The sequence below is a fragment of the Ceratotherium simum genome, chromosome 22 (genome assembly GCF_057802395.1).
Source record: "Ceratotherium simum simum isolate JZ-2026a chromosome 22, ASM5780239v1, whole genome shotgun sequence".
In the NCBI taxonomy this organism is placed as follows: Eukaryota; Metazoa; Chordata; class Mammalia; order Perissodactyla; family Rhinocerotidae; genus Ceratotherium; species Ceratotherium simum.
The window spans coordinates 30,807,864-30,826,875 of NC_141921.1; the positions used below are offsets into that span (position 1 = coordinate 30,807,864).

Here is a 19,012-nt window from a genome sequence, read left to right on the forward strand (position 1 = left end):
TATTTTAAAAGTAACTCCATTATCATACTTGCAATTTTCAAATCTGAATGACTCTTCATTTATATTTTAACAAAGACTTTTGGCACTAATCTCAGAGAATGTTCACGATTTTTAGATATGAGATATTCTTAAATCTTCGGTTACTTTATTATTTTAAAAAGACTTGCTTCGTATTTTAATAAAATATATCAGTGGAACTATCATCTGACATGACTGAAAAAGGACTAGAGTTGGCCAGATATGTCCCACCCCAATTTAACCAAAGAAAATGAGAAACTACCTGTATGTTAGTTATAATCATATAATTAGAGTTACTGCTTTCACATGCATTAAGTGTTGTCTGGTGGTTTATTTTATAAGCATCTATTGTTACACAACACAGAGGTTTCTTTAACGTGGTCAACTAAGTATAAAGTTCAATAGCTTCCTTATTTACTTAATTTTTGTTTCATTCTGTTTTCTCTCTGAGATATTTAAGCATACTATGGTCAATAATATTTTGCCCTTATCCTTCAGGATATATTTTAAATAAGGGCAAGAGTTAATGCCTTCAATAGTTAAATCAGGACTATTTAAACAGTCTATTCCAGACCTATAAAGTCAATATGAATTCCCAGTGAAATGCAATTAATTGTATGCTGATTTTATAAATGTGTGACTTTGATGTACATAAAAAAATAATATGGATTGATCATTTGACTTAATTTTTTTCAGGAGCTGTTAAACTATTAAGTGACAAGAAAAGTTTTTGCAAATGAAACATTAAGACTGTTAAATTTAACTTTTGTTGCTTGTACCAACATATTTTCCCAAGAAATTGATTTCTAAAATGATCATTAATATCAATAAAAAGTAGTATTTCAAAAATGAAACAACAGGGGCCGGCCCGGGGGCACATTCGGTTAAGTCCGTGCTCCGCTGCAGCGGCCCGTGGTTCGCTGGTTCGGATCCCGGGCGCGCACCCAGGCACTGCTTGGTAGGCCATGCTGTGGCGGCGTCCCGTATAAAGTGGAGGAAGATGGGCATGGATGTTAGCCCAGGGCCGGTCTTCCTCAGCAAAAAGAGGAGGATTGGCAGATGTTAGCTCAGGGCCGATCTTCCTCACAAAAAAAGAAAAAAAAAGAAACAACAAAGAGGCACAGGGCCTTCTTGTGATTTTGTCAAAGTGCCACCTCTGCCAATTTATAAAGCCTGTCCTGCTTCCTGGTCCATACCACCTACTTCCTGCACTCAGTTGTCCTCTCTGTATAGTCAAAGATTGTGTCTGTGTACTGTTGAATCCCCAGGATTCAACACAGGAACTGGTACATAGTAGATCCCAACCCATTTTTGAATGAATAAACGATAATAGCACAAACACTGCTGCCTGCATCCACCCTCTACCAGGAAGGGGGAGTTAATAAGGTTAGAAATAATTAATGGTCAGGATAATGTTATATGGATACATTCAATCCTAATTCTGAAATTGAATAGTTCTTGCCCATTCTGCAGAAGAAAGGAGTCTTAGGACCAGCTGGCCAAGGCCAAGGAACTTTCCCTGAAATAAGTCACAGAGTCCCCATGTTGAAGCAGAGATCATCTAGTCAAACTCCTTCATTTTATTTATGGGGGAACTGAAACGCATAGAGAATAAAGTGACTTCTCACGCATTCACTCACACACATACCCCATTCCTCAAAGTGCTGAAGCTTTGTAGTCAGATTACACAGAAAAGGAGTCAGACAAAGTAGGAGAATTCCATGCAATTTATTGGCCATACCCTCTGCCCTGCCCCCAACCATACTGAGCGGCCCAATCCCTTGGAAGAGCTCCGGAGAAGGGAAGAGAAGGTGGGATGAGGAAGCATAACTTGAAGCTCAGTGGCCACAGTCCTTACCAGACAGTAGTTGGGTCATATATGGGTTCCATCTTCACCTTCAGCATCTCTGGTCCCTAACAAGAGAGTAGACTACTTGCCTCTCTCTAACTCTTCCTCCACCCCACTTTTCCCTCAAGCAACTAAACTAGAGGCCAAGCGCTAGAGTTGGGGGAGGTGTCTGGGTCGGATTTTATCCCAGCATCCAGCTTATCACCATCAGAAGAAAGATGGGAATCCAGGCTCCTGCAGGAAAGAAAGAAATGATTATAAAACAGCATTAGGATGCTTTGAGAGCCTGGGAAACTTTTTAGGTTTAGAGATTCCACTTTGGGCGATTATTACTAAATAATTCATGCATTCTTTCAACAAAGCTATCCTGGGACTGACTGTGCCAGTCCCTCTGTTAGATTAGGGGTGAGGTACATGGAGATACAGAAATGAAATGCACTCTCTAGTTCCATGTGGACCCCACTCTGTCCCCCTCACTTGCTGTTACCTGCCTGGCCCTGTATCTTGATATTTTAATCCCTACTTTAAATCATTTCTGGATAGTCTCAGGTTCTGATGAGGTATAAAACTCTATGACTACCAACAACCCCACAATGACAACTCTGCCATGTACTGCTGAGGAAGCTGAGACTGACAGCGTAACTGACTTCTCCCAAGTCATAAAGTTGAGCAGAGACAGGATCCAAGACCGGCACCTGCCAGAACCCAGTGTGCATGCCCAGACCCTGGTGCAACCACCAGAACTTCATCACAGCAGTCCTGTGTACCAACCTGCTGAACTCCTGCTGCTGGAGGCATTGGACTCTGAAACCACATAGAAAGAAAGATTGAGCTTGAGGAGCCATCCTGACAGGACAAGGCCAGTACACTCCCATCATTTCAAAAGTGGGCAAAGGGGCTGACCACTTGAAGCTGGGACTCAGAAGGGTGTGATGGGGCCAGCCCCGTGGCATAGCAGTTAGGTGCGCGCACTCCGCTGCTGGCGGCCCGGGTTCGGATCCCGGGGGCGCACCGATGCACCGCTTGTCAGGCTATGCTGTGGTGGCATCCCACATAAAGTGGAGGAAGATGGGCACGGATGTTAGCTCAGGGCCAGTCTTCCTCAGCAAAAAAAGAGGAGGATTGGCAATGGATGTTAGCTCAGGGCTGATCTCCCTCAAAAAAAAAAAAAAAAAGGGTGTGATGACGAACCTTCTGTCTCTATTAAGAATGGACTTACTAAGGAGATAGGCTTTCCCATGAGGGTTGGAGTTTTGGAGGACTGTCATGGAAGAAAGAGGGGAGAGGCTGTTCCAGACCAGCAAGGAGGATTTACAAAAGCAGGCTGTCACAAGGGACAAACAGACTGGGAGAAGAGTGAGCTCGTGCGGCAGGAAAGGTGAGAAAGGGAGGAGAGAAGCAGAGACAACTCAGACTAGAAGTTTAATGAGTGAGAAAAGGACGCGGGGCGGGGAGGGGTGGGGGGGGGGAGGGACACATCTCCAGAGCAGAGGAGGGGCCGAGGAGGATATGGGCTTGGGGAGGAGACTTGGATTTAGGAAGGAGTGTGAGGGCATGAAGGGAGGACAGAGCTCAGTGAAGGGTCGGGGTCTCCGAGCGGGTCAGTGGGAGGCTCCAGAAGAGGAGTCAGGGAGGCCCTCAAATGATCCAGTTACCGCTTATGCGGATGGGCCCGAACACCATCCAGCCGGCTCCGCTGTCCAGGCTTTCCCGCGCTCGGATCTCCCAGTCTCGATTCCTCCCACGCAAACTCTTCTGACTACAGGTCTGTGCACACGAGCATTAAGAGTACGAGGCCCGCCCCATCCTGGGTGGGCGTATGCGGGAGACCCCAGATAGACGCAGTGACTTCCCCAAGATCCCGCCCTTTTAGTCAATCCCCGGCTCCCTCGCCCCCAACAAGCCCCGCCCTCAGCCACGCCTCCGGCAGGATAGGCCAATCCTCCGCGCCGCCGTCCTCCAGGCCCCGCCTTAGTCCCGCCCCCATGATGACGGCATCGCTAGGGGTCTGGCTCCCCAGCGCCTTCCCGTAGCTGCCAGGCAGGCAGAGGCTGCGGCGGCGGCCAGGAGCTCCCAGGGCTGCCCGCTCACCGGCTGGCACGGGCGTCCCGCCCGCGTGTCGCACAGAGTCACTCGGCCGTGCACGTAGAGCGTATCGCTGGTCAAGAAGCGGGACAGGTTGAAGGCCAGCGTCACCTCCCGACAGGCCCCGTTGTCCCGCAGGCCCCCGAGCAGCTGGTTGCTGACTGGGCAACTATGGGGAGAGGCGGCATCACCAACTGTTAGGCGCCCCCGCTCGGGGCTGGGTGTGGATGGACAAACATTGATTTCCGCCTTTTTGCCTGTCCCCTATGGGTGTAGATGTTGGGTGACGTGCTGAGAACTTTACTTGCATTATTTCATTTCATTCTCACTTCAATCCTAGGAGGAAGACAATACTTTGCCCCCCTCCTCTCCTCTTTCTTTCTTCTTTTCCTTTTCTTTTTTTTTTTTTTAATAATTTTTTATTTTATTTTTTTTCCCCAAAGCCCCAGTAGATAGTTGTATGTCATAGCTGCACATCCTTCTAGTTGCTGTATGTGGGTCGGGGCCTCAGCATGGCCGGAGAAGCAGTGCGTCGGTGCGCGCCTGGGATTGAACCCCGGGCTGCCAGCAGCGGAGCGGGCGCACCGAACCGCTAAGCCATGGGGCCGGCCCTCTTTTCTTTTTTTGTTAAGATCTTTTCTCGCCCTCTGTTTTCCTTTCTTCTCCTTACCCTCTTCCTCCTCACTATTATTATTTTGATTGTGTAATGGTGGTAATTCATGGAGAGATGACCTTTTATTTTTCTTCACTTTCATTTTATTTTTTTGTTTTTCTGTCTCTTTCCTTTCAATAAAGTTTGTTTCTTCACTGAGCCTGGTTTATCAGTGATCGCTTATTAGCAATAACTGCTCCAAATTGAAAAAGGAAAACTCAGTTACTGGTGGCAATATAGGGATTGGTGGCAAACTCTGACAGACATAGAAAATTCTGAGCTAAGGGATTCCGAGCTAAGGGTCTGAACTCTCCGCACTATTGTCATGGTGACTTTTCTTGAGGTGACAATAACCTAAATGTAACCCCTTCACTATAACTGGTAATATTTGGATAGGCATGTGGTGTAAAGTCCATGGGCAGAAAAAATTTTTACTATACATAGGCTCTGTTCTAGGTGCTTGGGAGAATTAGGGAACATGAGTGAATAAAACAAACCAAAACTTCCTATTCTCTTGTGGGTGAGGGGAGACAGACAATAACTAACTTAATAAAAAAGTAAATGATCTCGTGTAATATAGTATGTAGTTAGGAGGTGATAATTACATAGAAGAAAGAAATAGGAATCTAGAGTGGATGAGTGGAGGGTAGTTTGCAATTTTAAATAGCATGTGCAGGATAGGCTTCATTGAAATGGTGACATTTTAGCAAAGACTTGAAGGAGATGAGAGTTTTCCGTGAGGGTATCAGGGAGTTTTGGGTTCCAGGAAGAGAAACCAGCCAATGCAAAAACCTAAGGGACAGCAGATTACTTTTCCACCAAGTTGCCTGTCCACACAGATGCTACTTCGTGTAGGCATTAGGGAGTCACCTCTCTGATCTCAGTCTCTTGTACTCCTCAAACCCCACTTGGTCTTTTTATCCCAGGGCCTTTATTCCAGGGCTCAAGCTCACCATCAATAAATCCAGTCTAGTTTCCCCCCTTGATGGACCCTTTCTTTTTTAAAAATGAGGCAACTGAGGCTCAGAGAGGTTAAGTTGGGTGCCCACGTTTCTTCAGGTAGCAGCCTGGCTTCATCGGCTGCCCATACCCTTAATCACTATATTCTATTTCCTCCTGACAAAGGAGGAATAACATGCTTAGGACAGATTTGGTGGTGTTTCAGAACCTGAAGTCATGGGCCAGCCCCATGGCTTAGCAGTTAAGTGCGCGCGCTCCGCTGCTGGCGGCCCGGGTTCGGATCCCGGGCGCGCACCGAGGCACCGCTTCTCCGGCCATGCTGAGGCCGCGTCCCACATACAGCAACTAGAAGGATGTGCAGCTATGACATACAAGTATCTACTGGGGCTTTGCGGGGGGAAAAAATAAATAAATAAAATCTTTAAAAAAAAAAAAAAAAAGAACCTGAACTCTGGACCTTGAATAGACCGAGAGTGTGTCATTGGTCAAGTCATTTAAACTCTCTGATCCCCTCTCTAATCCCCTCATCTGTAAAGTGGAGGAAATAATACTTCTTCATAGGGTTGTTTTCAAAAGTAAATGAGGTGAGCCAGCCCTGATGGCCTAGCGGTTAAAGTTCAGTGCACTCCGCTTCAGCGGCCCAGGTTCTGTTCCCGGGAGCAGAACCACACCACTCAACTGTCAGTAGCCATGCTGTGGCAGTGGCTCACAAAGAAGAACCAGAAGAACTTACAACTATACTCAACTATGTACTGGGGCTTTGCGGGGGGAGACAAAAGAAAAAAAGGGAGGAAGATTGGCAACAGATGTTAGCTTAGGGGGAATCTTTCCCTGCAAAAAAAATGAGGTAATGAATGATTCACTGTGCTCTGTGAAGACTTGTTAATATTAATGAAATACAACCTAGAAGTCAGGAGACCCAGTTCCTTCCTTAGATCATGAGCTGTTGAAGGTAAGGACTTGGCTTACTTATCTCTGTCCAGCACTTAGCAAGGTCTGCCACTTACCAGTTGTGTGAACTGAACCTCAGTTTCTCCATCTATAACATAGGAACAAAAATATAACTATCTCATACAGTGTGTTGTGAGGCTTAAATGAGCTAATATATGTGAAGTGATTCAAACGGTGCCAGGCATGGAGTAAATGCTATGTCAGTATTACCTATGATTAGCTATTAAATGTAATGCATGTCAAATGTATAACATAGTGTATAGCACTCTGAAATGTTAGTTTTTGTTTTTTGCTTTTATCATTGTAGGGCCTCAATAATTGTTTGAGGAAAGAATAAAAGGAATGAATGTCATTTATTGGCTGTAATCTTGGACAGGCCTTAATCTCCCTGCGCCTTAATTTACTCATCTGCAAAATGGGACTGATAATACTTGCATTCATTTAACAAACATTCACCCAGCACTTGCTTTCTCCCAGTGCTCATGTACTACAGATACAGAGAAGAGTGACAGGATTTGTGTGCATAGATACAAAAGCACCTGGCACAAGCCACAGTCCAAGAGCTAGTCTGGTACTGGCAGGAGGTTACCAGGGCCTGACAGACCCTTACCTCTCCTTCACAAAGTGGTAGGTATCCTTAACTGGACCTGTCCTGGAGATGTTGGTGCTGGCAAAGACCTCATTGGCCACCAGGGCAAATCTGTTTGGATCACTGCTTGTGGCTCTGAGGACCATGTAGAGAGGTTTGCCAAGGGGATCTGGTCTATTCTCAAGTGGAGATGAGAGCTGAGGGTCTGTGAAGATGCCCAGGATGACGATGGTGTCCCCAGTGCCCGGAACATGGATGGTGATATATCTGGAAAGGGACAGGAGTGAGACCCTCACCACAACACCCTACAGGGAGGGACACTCACTCACCTTCTGCCTTGCACCCAAGGTCATGAGCACTGTTAGCCATAGAGAATAAGGGGAGGGGAGAAGCAAATCTGCTAACATTCCTCCTGGACTTCCTAAAAAGTGAGGGGCCACCTCATAGATCCCCAGACCTACTACCCTTGAAGCCCTCTAAACCATCCTACCCCATTGTCATTTACATAAGCAACCCATAATGCATTACTTCATAGAAGCATCTTTTTTCTTCCAGTACTGCTTTGAGTCTCAATCTAAGAGATACCTATGATTGGTGGGTGGGCATGGGGGGTCCAACATCCTGAGGGTTTTGACTGCTTTTGCCTGGATTAGAGGTAGCAATGAGAACTCAGGAACCTCTGCAGGGCCCAGCCTGAGAGGCAGTTGACAGAGCAGAACTCACGGGAAGGAGACCACTGGGTAAGGGTGGGTCTGGCTGACGTTCACCACCAGAGGATATGTGCAGCTGAAGCTGAGCATAGTGGAGTCAGTATCGGTGAAGCCAGAAAGGACCTGCAGAAGCTGCACCTCCAGAGAGTAAAGGGCATGGCTGTTGTTGGTCTAGAAAAGACAGGGAGGTGGCCATTACCCTCAGATCTCCAGGGGATACCTTTGCCCATCCTCATTGGCTGCAAGTTGTTTATTTAAATAAAAGTAATGGCTAAAGTTTACTGAGCATGGGCTGTATGCCAGGCACTATGGCCTGACCACAGCCCTCTGAGGAGGGTTCTGTTATTTGTCCCATTTTACAGAAGAGCAAACTGAGGCTTAGAAAGTTAAAAGATGCCCAAAGCAAGTACCAGAGCCAGAATTCAACATCTCTCTGATTCCAGAGCCCAGGTTCTTAACCTCTGTGCCAGTGGTTTTCAAATTTCAGTGTGCATTTTAGAATCGCTTGGAAAGAAATAAACAAAAGAATAATCATTGGAGTGCTTCTTAAAGTTGCCACATCCTGATCCCTAGCCCAAGATTTGGATGTCTTTTTGGTATTTTATTGTTTCCATAGGATTTTTTAAAAGAATCAGAATGATTTGTTTTGTTGCTGTAAATAAAGCAGTTTATTAAAAAGAACACTGATAGAGAGTTCTAGGGGCGTGGCTGTGGTCTTAGCTATTGCATGTTTAAACTGCCGACTCTATTCCATGACCTAAACAAGAGACCCCATGAACCTCTGTGTGGCAGAACTGGAGATAATGGTAGACACTGAGAGGAATCATCATTTTAGGACAAACTCTGGTTTTCAAATTGAGCCCAGGGAGCCCAGAGCACCCCTTGAAGGAGCATGAAAGCCCACTTACGTGTCTGGGGGACAGCTGACCCAGCGGGGCACTCTTCTTCCTCCCCATTCAATCAAAGCTGCTCTGTGTTCACAGATTTATTTTTATATTTGGCTTTTATGTAAGATCCCTTCCAAAGAAAGGAGGCAGCGGCATTGGTGAGCAGTTAGGAGCACAAACCAGCTCAGTTAATAGGTGTGAGACTTGGGAAAATCCAGCAACTGCTCTGAGCCTAAGATTGCTCATCTGTAAAATGGGAACTTCATGGCATTGTCGTGAAGATTTAATGAGATGATGCACATGCCGTGTGCATTTGGACACACAGCACATGGTAAGAAATTAATAAGTCTTGGTTGTGGTTGTTATTATTTTAAAGAGTTCTGTGGCTGACAGGTTTGGAAACCAATATCCCAATCCATTAAACATGGCACCATCTATAAGGGCATTCCCAGTCCTATGGGGAACAGCATGGTCTTTTCCCTAAAAAAGGCTGGTTTGGGGCCGGCCCTGTGGCTTAGCGGTTAAGTGCACGCTCTGCTACTGGCGGCTCGGCTTCGGATTCCGGGCACACACCGACACACCGCTTCTCTGGCCATGCTGAGGCTGTGTCCCACATACAGCAACTAGAAGGATGTGCAACTATGACATACAACTATCTACTGGGGCTTTGGGGAAAAAAAGGAGGAGGATTGGCAATAGATGTTAGCTCAGAGCCGGTCTTCCTCAGCAAAAAGAGGAGGATTAGCATGGATGTTAGCTCAGGGCTGACCTTCCTCACACACACACAAAAAAAGACTGGTTTGATGGCTAAGACTTGACTCCATTCCGGAGAATTATTCCTCAGTCAGATGGAAATAGTAACGACTGGTGCCCACTCGCTCCTTTCCCAGCTCCTGCCACCTGCCCCACATATTCCTCCCTTCCTATCAGGTGGCCCCTCCCAGCTTGCTTACAGAGAGGCGGGGTCCACAAGTGCCCTCCTTTTTCTCCAGTGTGAAGACCCTGACGTGGTGATCTTCCTCTATCTTGCTGACACTGGAGCATCCTGAGAAGGCGCCTTCCCTCAGGATCCAGTGGCGAGTCTTCAGGAAGCAGCTGCTCAGGACCACCTCAATTTTCTGTGGCTGGCAGTGCAGGGCCACCAACACCCTGGACGGTTCTGCAGGAGGACAAGAGCCAGGGCTCCTGGAATGCTGCCACAGGAAGGGGCACTAGTCTAATCTGGGGGGAGGAGACACTGTGGGGATACTAGTCCAACCCACAACAACTCCCTGAAACAAAGGCTCCCCTCGCAGGAGGTGAGACCCCCACACCATGATTGCACTGGGGGACCCTGATCCCTGGCTTTCGCTGATCCACTCAGAATCTCTTTCCCAGGAACTGAGCATAAAAGGAGGCCGTATAAAGCTTGAGTGTTGTGAGGCAGCAATTTTCTGCCACGTGGGCTGAGAGGCAGGAAAAGCCACACTGTGTGGTGAGAGGAACAAAGCAGATGCAGGTGCAGACTGGGGGCAGCAAGATTGACAAGAGAGAGGTTCCTCCTGGTTCCTGCCACATCCGCAGTTCCAAGTCCCAGTCCCTGGAAAGCCCGGTTGGAGCCTACTTTGGCCTCCACGAGACACCCTTATAATACATTCTCATGTTTTCCCTTAGCCAGCGCAGTTGGGTTTGTTTTGTTTTGTGAGGAAGATCAACTCTGAGCTAACATCCATGCCCATCTTCCTCCACTTTATGTGGGACGCCGCCACAGCATGGCCTGACAAGCGGTGGGTCGGTGCGCGCCTGGGATCCAAACCCGGGGCCGCCAGCAGCAGAGCGTGAGCACTTAATCGCTATGCCGCGGGGCCGGCCCAGCCCAGCTGGTTTCTGTTACTTATCTGGTGAGATTATTTTTGGATGTATCAGTTTGTTTTGTTCTTTGATTTCTGTCTCATTCCAACAGGTATCCTGGGCCTTGGGGGTTTTGGAGGGGCCTAAACTGCTTGAAGTCAATGGCTCTTACTGTCTCATAAAAGCCTAAACTCGAGAAAGACAGTGCTGAGGGAGGGGAGGGAGGGAGCGCCTTTGAGGACCTGAGGGGTCAGAGTCTTCAGGTCCTCTTCAGGACTTTTTAGTTTCATGAACCAACAAATTTTGTTTTATTTTGTTTCATGATTTCAATTTTATTTATTTATTTGTTTGTTTATTTATTTACTTTGCTCAAGCCAATTAGAGTTGGTTTTCTGCCCCTGGCACCACAAGATGTCCTGATAAATGTCAAACACCAGTGCTTTTTCGGTGATGAGTGAGAAGGTTAATACTTAACCCCCTTCCCTTCTTTCTGCGTCTGCTCTTTCCACATTTGCTATTGAATTTGGGATGAACTGCTTAAAAGTTAGTCATTAAAAAGGGAAGTGTAGCGGAAATACTAGCATAAAACATTTCTGGACTTGTTTTATTACTTTGAATTTAAAGATTTTTTTTGCTTTCCTCTTTTAAAAAGCTCATTCTTTCTATCTTGGCATGCATGTTTGCTCAGAGGGATGGGATGCAATTTAAGGGCAGATGGTTTGTACCAATGTGTGTTGTGAAGTCAATCACATAACTTTCTGCTATCGCAATCAATAGTATATTGTGATACGGAGTGCCAAATAATAACATTAATAGTAGCTAATACTCAAACACTAATGTGGTGAAGTAAATGTGCTATTATCCCCAGGAGAAGAAAATGAGGCATAGTTCAAACCCAGACAGTCTACCTTGCAGAGTCCCTGTTTACTCACAGGGAAAAAAAATTAACACATCAATAAAAGCTGGCTCGTTCTCAATGCGTGAAAACACAAGAATAGACTTTATATTTTCTGTGGAGGGACACGTGCAGCGTTGTAGAAGTGGGCACATAACCCTGGTCTCACCGAGAGAGGTTGTTGAGATGGGGATAACCCTCTAATGAGCCAGTTCCTACCCAGGGTTTGACTAAAACCCCCCTGGGTTGGACTGGTCATCTTGGTCACTTCTATCTTGCCCGGCCCCGCTCAGCTCTCATCTGAATTCCCCTCCTCTGCAACAGGGTATATTCCAAGGTACTACGTTAATGTCTCTCAGAATGAGGATTCTGGGTACAGACGCTCTTGGAAAACTCATGCTATATTCTGCTTTAAAAATCTGACTTAAAGAAGTCACAGTGGACAGTGGAATATTAAATATTAAAGGCTCTGAAAAGTCCTGCAGTCAAGAAATAGTTTTGTTTAATCCAGTATTTCCCAAATATATTTTTTGACAACAGAATCCTTTTTTTTTAGTGTAATGTCTTTTGAAATCCCATAGCACTGGTGTCCGGCAAAATACATTTTGGAAAAAACTGGCCCATACGTTAAGCAGTGCTTAGTTTTGAATGTAAGAGAAGCTTCATCTCAAGGCTGGATCATCCAATAGACCAAAGCAGGAATGCCAAAGAAATATTTTTTGAAGGAATTTGATATTTAAAAAAGCAGAGCAGTCATTTTAGGAAAATTAGAATTTTGTTAAACTGAAATATTTTGGGGGGTTAGAATTATTTCGACTGTGGAGGACATATGTTTGGGGGACACCATCATCTTTTCAGCTCCTAGGACCCAGCTTTCCCCCTCCTAGACGGTGGACCTGGGAGTTAGTTGCACCGCCTGGGGGAGGCCCTGTGAACTCAGCCTTTCTGTAATATCTGCCACACTGGTCTTGCCCCAACAATAAGCTTTTTGCCTCGGTTTCGCTGCTTAGCCCTCCAGGCCTCTGCTGGGACTACAGGCTTTGTCTTTGGTAGATTATCAGCTCTTTCCCTCAGGAAGGTTTAATCTCTGGCCAGCAGTTGGAGTCCTGGGGGCCGGGGGGGTTGACGAACTGTCCATTCCACGTCTGCTATAGACTGAATGTTTGTGTTCTCCCAAAATCCATATGTTAAATCCTAATGCCCAATGTGATGGTATTAGGAGGTGGGGCATTTGGGAGGTGATTTGGTCATGAGGGTGGAGCCCTCATGGATGGGAGTAGTGCCCTTATAAAAGGGACCCCAGAGAGCTCCCTTGCCCCTTCCACTACATGAGGACATAGCGAGAAGACAACTCTCTATGAACCATGCAGTGGGCCCTCACCAGACACCGAATTGGCTGGTCCCTTGATCTTGGACTTCAAGCCTCCAGAACCGTGAGCAATAAATTTCTGTTGTTTATAAGCCACCCAGTGTGTGGTATTTTGTTACAGCAGCCTGAAAGGACTAAGACAAACTCATATCCCCAGCTACCTATCCTCTCACTAGAAATCACCTCTACCTGGATGGATTCTTTAGATGCCAACGTCTGACCAAACCCCACCAGCCCTCCCATACCCTTTGGACACACATTCCTCTGGGTCCCCACAGAGTTATGACATCCACCCTGGCCCCCACCTCTTCTTTGCTCTACTGACATGAGTTCCTCAGACTTACCTGAGTGGGCGTAGTAGCTGTCATTGCACATACAAATGCCCTTGCCAGTTGGGTACTCATCCAAAGCACAGATTCCTTCTCCAGGACCACTGCTCTGGGAGTGTTTCGGGAAAGCTTCACTGGTCCCAGTCATGGCAGAGGATTTTGTCGTCCCTGAGGAACTGAGGATAAGGGCTGTTGAATGGGCAGCTGTTGTCTCAGGTGACTGGGCTGTTGCAGTGCCAGCAGTGGAGGCTGATTCTGCTGGATGGGATGGTGCCTGTGCTGCAGTGTTGTGATGTGTATCAGACAGCGCGCTCATCGTGGGGGCTGTTGTTGGGGTTGAGGGTGCAGCTGTAGTTTCCCCTTCCTGAGTCCCAGACATGGTTGTTCCAAGAACAGTTGTCCCTAGAGTGGTCACGGTTAGTGGAGTGGTGTGGATAACTGCACTGGTTGTCATGGGTAGAGATTCTTTTATGTCAGTGATTTTGTTCAGTGTGGTTGGGGATATCGTTGTAGCTGCCTCCTCGGAGACAGTGGTTGTGGTGGGCCCTGATGATGTAATGTCATTGCCTGGTGTGTTTAATGCTGTGGGAGCTGTGAGAGTGGCTGACATCTGAGAGTCAGTGCATGCTGATGATTCCAATCCAATGACTATGGAGCTTGATGCTAAAGGGGCTGCAGTTGGAGCTCTCTGATTATGATTTGGAGTCTCAGCTGAAGTGGCCGTGCTGGGTGAGGCTGTGCTTCTGGATGTCCCTCCCTGGTCCTTCAGTGTAGAAGTCATCATGGAATTTGACAGTGCTTTGCTCTCGGGGATTGTGGTGATAGTTGTATTTAATCTCTCCTCCTGAGTCTCATGTACTGAGGTTGTCTGCTCAGTGGACGCAGCAGAGCTGCTGGCTCGTGGTGAAGTTGGGGGAGTAGCTGGTGTTGTATGCTTCTGAGACTCAGATGCTGCTGTCCTCCTGGTTGTTAGTGAGGTGTGAAGTGGAGCTGCAGGGACATTGTCTCTCCCATTGTTGGACAGAGCTGAAGCTGTGGATGAATACACCATAGTTCCCTTAGGCACAGAGACTTTTGTGGAGGCTGTTGTATCTGATTCAACCCCCCAGGTTGTAATAATGCCTGTAAAAAACAAAAACAAACCACTACACTTATTCCCTCCATCAATTCAGAGTTCTTCTCGGATGTTCTCACTTACCAAGTATCCTTTTAGGAAGATTCAATAAAAATAATATCAACACCGGGGCCGGCCCCGTGGCGTAGCGGTTAAGTGCATGTGCTCTGCTGCCGGCGGCCAGGGTTCGGATCCCAGTCGCGCACCGATACACCGCTTGTCAGGCCATGCTGTGGCGGCGTCCCGTATGAAGTGGAGGAAGATGGGCAGAGATGTCAGCCCAGGGCCAGTCTTCCTCAGCATAAAGAGGAGGATTGGCACGGATGTTAGCTCAGGGCTGATCTTCCTCACACACACACAAAAATAATAATATCAACATCAACTTCATTATTACTGGCTCGCATTCATTTATGTGCCAGCTCTATGCTAATAGCTCTTAGCTGATGCATACCAGGAGAGTGAATTTTTTATTTTATTTTATTTTTTTTTAAAGATTTTATTTATTTATTTTTTCCCCCAAAGCCCCAGTAGATAGTTGTCTGTCATAGCTGCACATCCTTCTAGTTGCTGTATGTGGGACGCGGCCTCAGCATGGCCAGAGAAGTGGTGCGTCGGTGCGTGCCCGGGATCTGAACCCGGGCCGCCGGCAGCGGAGCGCACGCACTTAACCGCCAAGCCACGGGGCCGGCCCAAGGAGAGTGAATTTAACTAGTGCTGGCAACTATGTCTCATTTTGCTCAATGACTATTCTAGACACAGAGTCAGCAAAGGGCGGAAATCTGTTATTGCATTTGGTCTCTGGTTTCTTCATGCCTTTTTTGGTGTGAGTTTTCTACCGCACTGAATATGATTCTAATATTTAAAGATATACAATTTTTTGAGGAATGTGACCCCCAATTGCAAGCCAAGTGTCTTGACATGAGTACAGCCATGTTTGGCCGCTCCATTGACCTACAGCCACCAGCACAAAAAGAAATATAAAAGCTGCTTTCTGCGTGGTGGGAACTGGCCCTTCTCCCACGGGCAGAGTTGCAAGTTGTAACATTTCAAGGCTCTTGGAGCGTCGTAGCACCGGATGGACTGGCCATCTGTGCCAGGCTAAGACGATAACCAAAGAGAACAATGCACGTACACAATTACTGGGCTGGGACGTTAGCCAAGGGGCTCAGTGCACATACGCCGCTGATAACCATTTTGTGCATGGGAACACTAGATGCTTGCTCTGCAAACTCTGTAACTGCTTATATAAACTGCTGGAGACTGAGACCCAGTGAGAGTTCCACCTGTGGAAGGGACGCCTTGCCCAGGATGTGTGATCCTTGCCCAGCCGTGTTGATTGACAGGACTCTCCCGGCAGTGGGGCGTGGATGTTGTGAGTAATTGATTTACTGTGAAGTAATTGATCTGATGTGTTCTCTTTTCGGTCAAGCTGGTGTTTCTCTTTCCGGTTGATTTGTGTCATTTCCCTTCAGTCGATCTGGTGTTTCCCTTTCCAATCGATCTGATGTTTTTCCCTCTTATTATATGACCTATTCGGATCTGCTGCTATCTCAGCCGATGTGGATGTTTTCCCTTTCCAGTCGAGCTGGTGTTTTTTTCCCTCTTATTATTTGACCTATTTGGATCTGTTTGCGGACTATCGCCTTTACTATCCTCTATATAATAAAATATACCTTCAGTCCATTTGTTTGGAGTGGAAAGTTTCTTTTACGTCTCCGATCGAATCCCCGAACCTCTCATAACACCAAGTGCTTCATTTAGTGCAATAGCAGTCAAGGATGGTTTGACATTGTTCAATTTTCACATTGTCTGAGTAAGGTGCTGCTCCAATGCACAAGCAATGGCGCATTGAATCCTCACATCCGACCTGAGGTAAGGATGATTATTTCTATTTACCAGATGAAGAAACTGAGGCTCAGACAAGTGAAGACATCTATGCAAGGTCACACAGCCAGGAAGTGGTGGCACTGCATTTGATACCACGTCCATCAGACCCCAGAGCCCAATGTCTTCCCTACTGTGCTGCACTGCCTCACAAAAACAGCTTCATTCTCATGAGTGAGCCAGCCACTATCTCCAGAGAGAAAGGCCCAAATCAGCTACATTGAGCTGGATCCCTTGGAAACCTTCCTCTTTCCCCTGGGCAATGGGCAGAAACAGGTCCATCACCAGACGCTCTGTCATTGCATCCTTGGCAGGTGTCAAAGGACTAATTCAGAAAACTGGAGGTGACCCAGACAAGGTGGTGGGCTCATCCTTCCCACAACCTAGCTCTGAAGAGGCCTTGACCCTTGTTCCTAACCCTGCCCCTCTCTGGCACCTGCTCCTTCCACACCCCACTTTCTTGTAGCCCTGTGCAGAGCTAACGGGTCACAATACAGCAGGAAAGCTGGCCAGGATGCATGGAAAGAATAGAGGAATCTAAGCTCTAGATCTGGCTCTATTACTGATGTGCTGTGTGATCTTGGGCAAGACCCCATCCCTCTCAGTGCCTCCATGACCCCCTCAGCACGGTGAGGGACTTGGGCTCAACATCGTGGGAGTCTTCTAAACTCTAGTGATCTGTGGGTCTGTTTGCAACAAAAGTCCAGGCTGAAATGAACAGATGTCTTGCTACAGGAGTCTCAAGTTTTTATTTGCAGGGAGAGATGTTTCCATTGGATCTGATTTTGTTTTTTCCATGTTGTCAACCAGTTGTTCCTTCCCCCTTATGGAAAAGTCTGTACTTTTCCCACTGATTCGTCATGCTACCTGTCGTTGTGTATCCAGACCAGTTTCCATGCTTTTCCATTGCATCGGTTCACTTCTCTGCACCAACACCAGATTTACTTTAATGTAAATCTCAGTATTTGCTAGAGTGTGTCTGCCATCTTGCTCTTCAAAACTATCTTGGCTATTGTTGGCCTTTTGTTCTTCCTTACATATACTGGAATCCGCCTATCAAGTTCTACAAAATACCATGTTGGGATTTTGATTGAAAGCGTGCTGCAATTATAGATTAAGAATTGATATCTTTATGATATTGAGATTTCCTGCCCACAGCAGCTCTTTTGAGAAGCAATGGGGTGTGGCCTGGTCTCTGAAGTCAGACCTGGGATAGAATCCCAGCTCTGTAACGGGGGACAAATCACTTCATATCTCTGAACCTCAGTTTCCTCAACTGTAAAACAGGAATGATAATAGTACCCACTTCACTGATGGTCATGAGGGTTAAATGAGATAAAGCATATGAAGCACTTAGCACAAGGCTTAGCATATAGTAGGTGCTCAGTAAGTAGAACCTGCTCTTGGTAATGATTATCACCTTCTGGTCCTCTCACCAGAATTGGTATCTGGGTGCTTTGCCAAGGAGACTCCTGTCCCTGGAAAAAGTCGTGGACTTATGGGAGTGTTGAGATAGGCAATTTACTGCCGCCGCCCAGTATCTTCCCCCAGACTGTCCTAGGAGCTCAGGATCCAGGACTGCACTCCTTCCTCAGACTCAGTGAGGCATTGGAGATGGCGGATGCTCTTTGCTAGAGTGGGGCGGGGGAGGAGGACAGCACGGTTCCAAGCCCCTGGGCCCTCAGTTCTGGGCAAGCTTGGGAGAGAACTAGCCTGCTGAAACCCTAAGCTGTTGGCCTGGCCCAGACAGAAAGGACAGACAGAAAGGGGGAGATAGGGCCGGCCCCGTGGCTTAGCGGTTGGGTGCGCGCGCTCCGCTGCTGGCGGCCCCGGTTTGGATCCCAGGCGTGCACCAATGCACCGCTTCTCCGGCCATGCTGAGGCTACGTCCCACATACAGCAACTAGAAGGATGTGCAACTATGACGTACAACTATCTACTCGGGCTTTGGGGAAAAACAAAGGGGGGGGGTTGGCAATGGATGTTGGCTCAGGGCCGGTCTTCCTCAGCAAAAACAGGAGGATTAGCATGGATGTTAGCTCAGGGCTGATCTTCCTCACACACACACAAAAAAAGTGGGGGGTGGGAGATAGCTGAGATGACAGACAAAATGGAGGGAGTAGACAGACAAAGAGCATCAAGAGTATGGATGGGCAAAGCCAGAAGCCCCTTGGAGGTCATCCATCGTGCTCCTGCCTAAAAACTCACTGGTGCCCCAAGCCTTCCAGACAATTTAGGGGTGGGGTGGGGGGTGGCTGTGCTCACATTATAAGATCTTCCTGGGGACGCTATCTGATCTTCCCCTACCTTCTTCCCCTCTCTGGCCAGCCAGAAGTGGGGCTATGAGAGCCCCCAGAGAAGGATAGATGGAAAGGCTACATATGGCTACTCACCAGGCAGAATGAGGGCTCCATCCCCAATAAAGAGCAGCAGCAGCAGCAAAAGCCACTGGCTGCCCATGGCTCGGCTAGTTGATGGTCCTGGAGGGCACTGGGAAGGAGTCCTGACCCAAACAGGGAACAGAGAGCAGCTCCAAGACAGTGAGGCGCTGCTGGCACTGGTGCCACCTTTCACCTGCCTGCAGAGTATACCACCTTGTCCCCTGTTGTCCAGACTCCTTCCCAGCAGGCCCCAGGGGGCTTTTTAGGGCTGGAACCAATGCTAATGGGAGGGGATGGGGGGTGGAGTTTCCCATCAGTGGCAATCAGTGGGCCTTTGGCGACTCCCATTCCCACTGGTGAATATCCCCAAGGTCCCTAATTGTCAGCCTTTGCTGAACAGCTGGGCAGAACTCTCGGCCTTCCAGCCTTCCCCCATCCAACACCGGGGAACCTGAGTCTCAGCAACACGGCTGATCTCCTCGGTCTCCCAATTCCTGGGCTGAGAGCTG

The 19,012-nt window shown here is 47.5% G+C and overlaps 1 protein-coding gene across 1 annotated transcript; it reads right to left on the reverse strand.

The window, feature by feature from the left end:
* Positions 1–1,564: 1,564 nt before the first annotated feature.
* Positions 1,565–9,745, reverse strand: LOC147914121 (uncharacterized). The gene is made up of 6 exons (XM_087446522.1): positions 9,655–9,745; positions 7,126–7,348; positions 3,959–4,121; positions 3,523–3,634; positions 2,639–2,671; positions 1,565–2,101 (listed from the first exon to the last, which is right to left on the reverse strand). The coding sequence occupies exons 1-6, from the start codon at positions 9,743–9,745 to the stop codon at positions 2,049–2,051; spliced, it is 675 nt and encodes a 224-aa protein (XP_087302648.1). The 3' UTR covers positions 1,565–2,048.
* Positions 9,746–19,012: the final 9,267 nt, after the last annotated feature.

Bases quoted from the DNA above. Each gene is read 5' to 3' on its own strand.
- LOC147914121 (XM_087446522.1), bottom strand. From the start codon at position 9,745: ATGCTCCAGTGTCAGCAAGATAGAGGAAGATCACCACGTCAGGGTCTT. The intron at 4,122-7,125 runs GTAAGGGTCTGT...CTCTCCCCATAG, and splicing joins TACCACTTTGTGAAGGAGAG to TTGCCCAGTCAGCAACCAGC. The intron at 2,672-3,522 runs GTAACTGGATCA...ATGTGGTTTCAG, and splicing joins CGGGCCCATCCGCATAAGCG to AGTCCAATGCCTCCAGCAGC.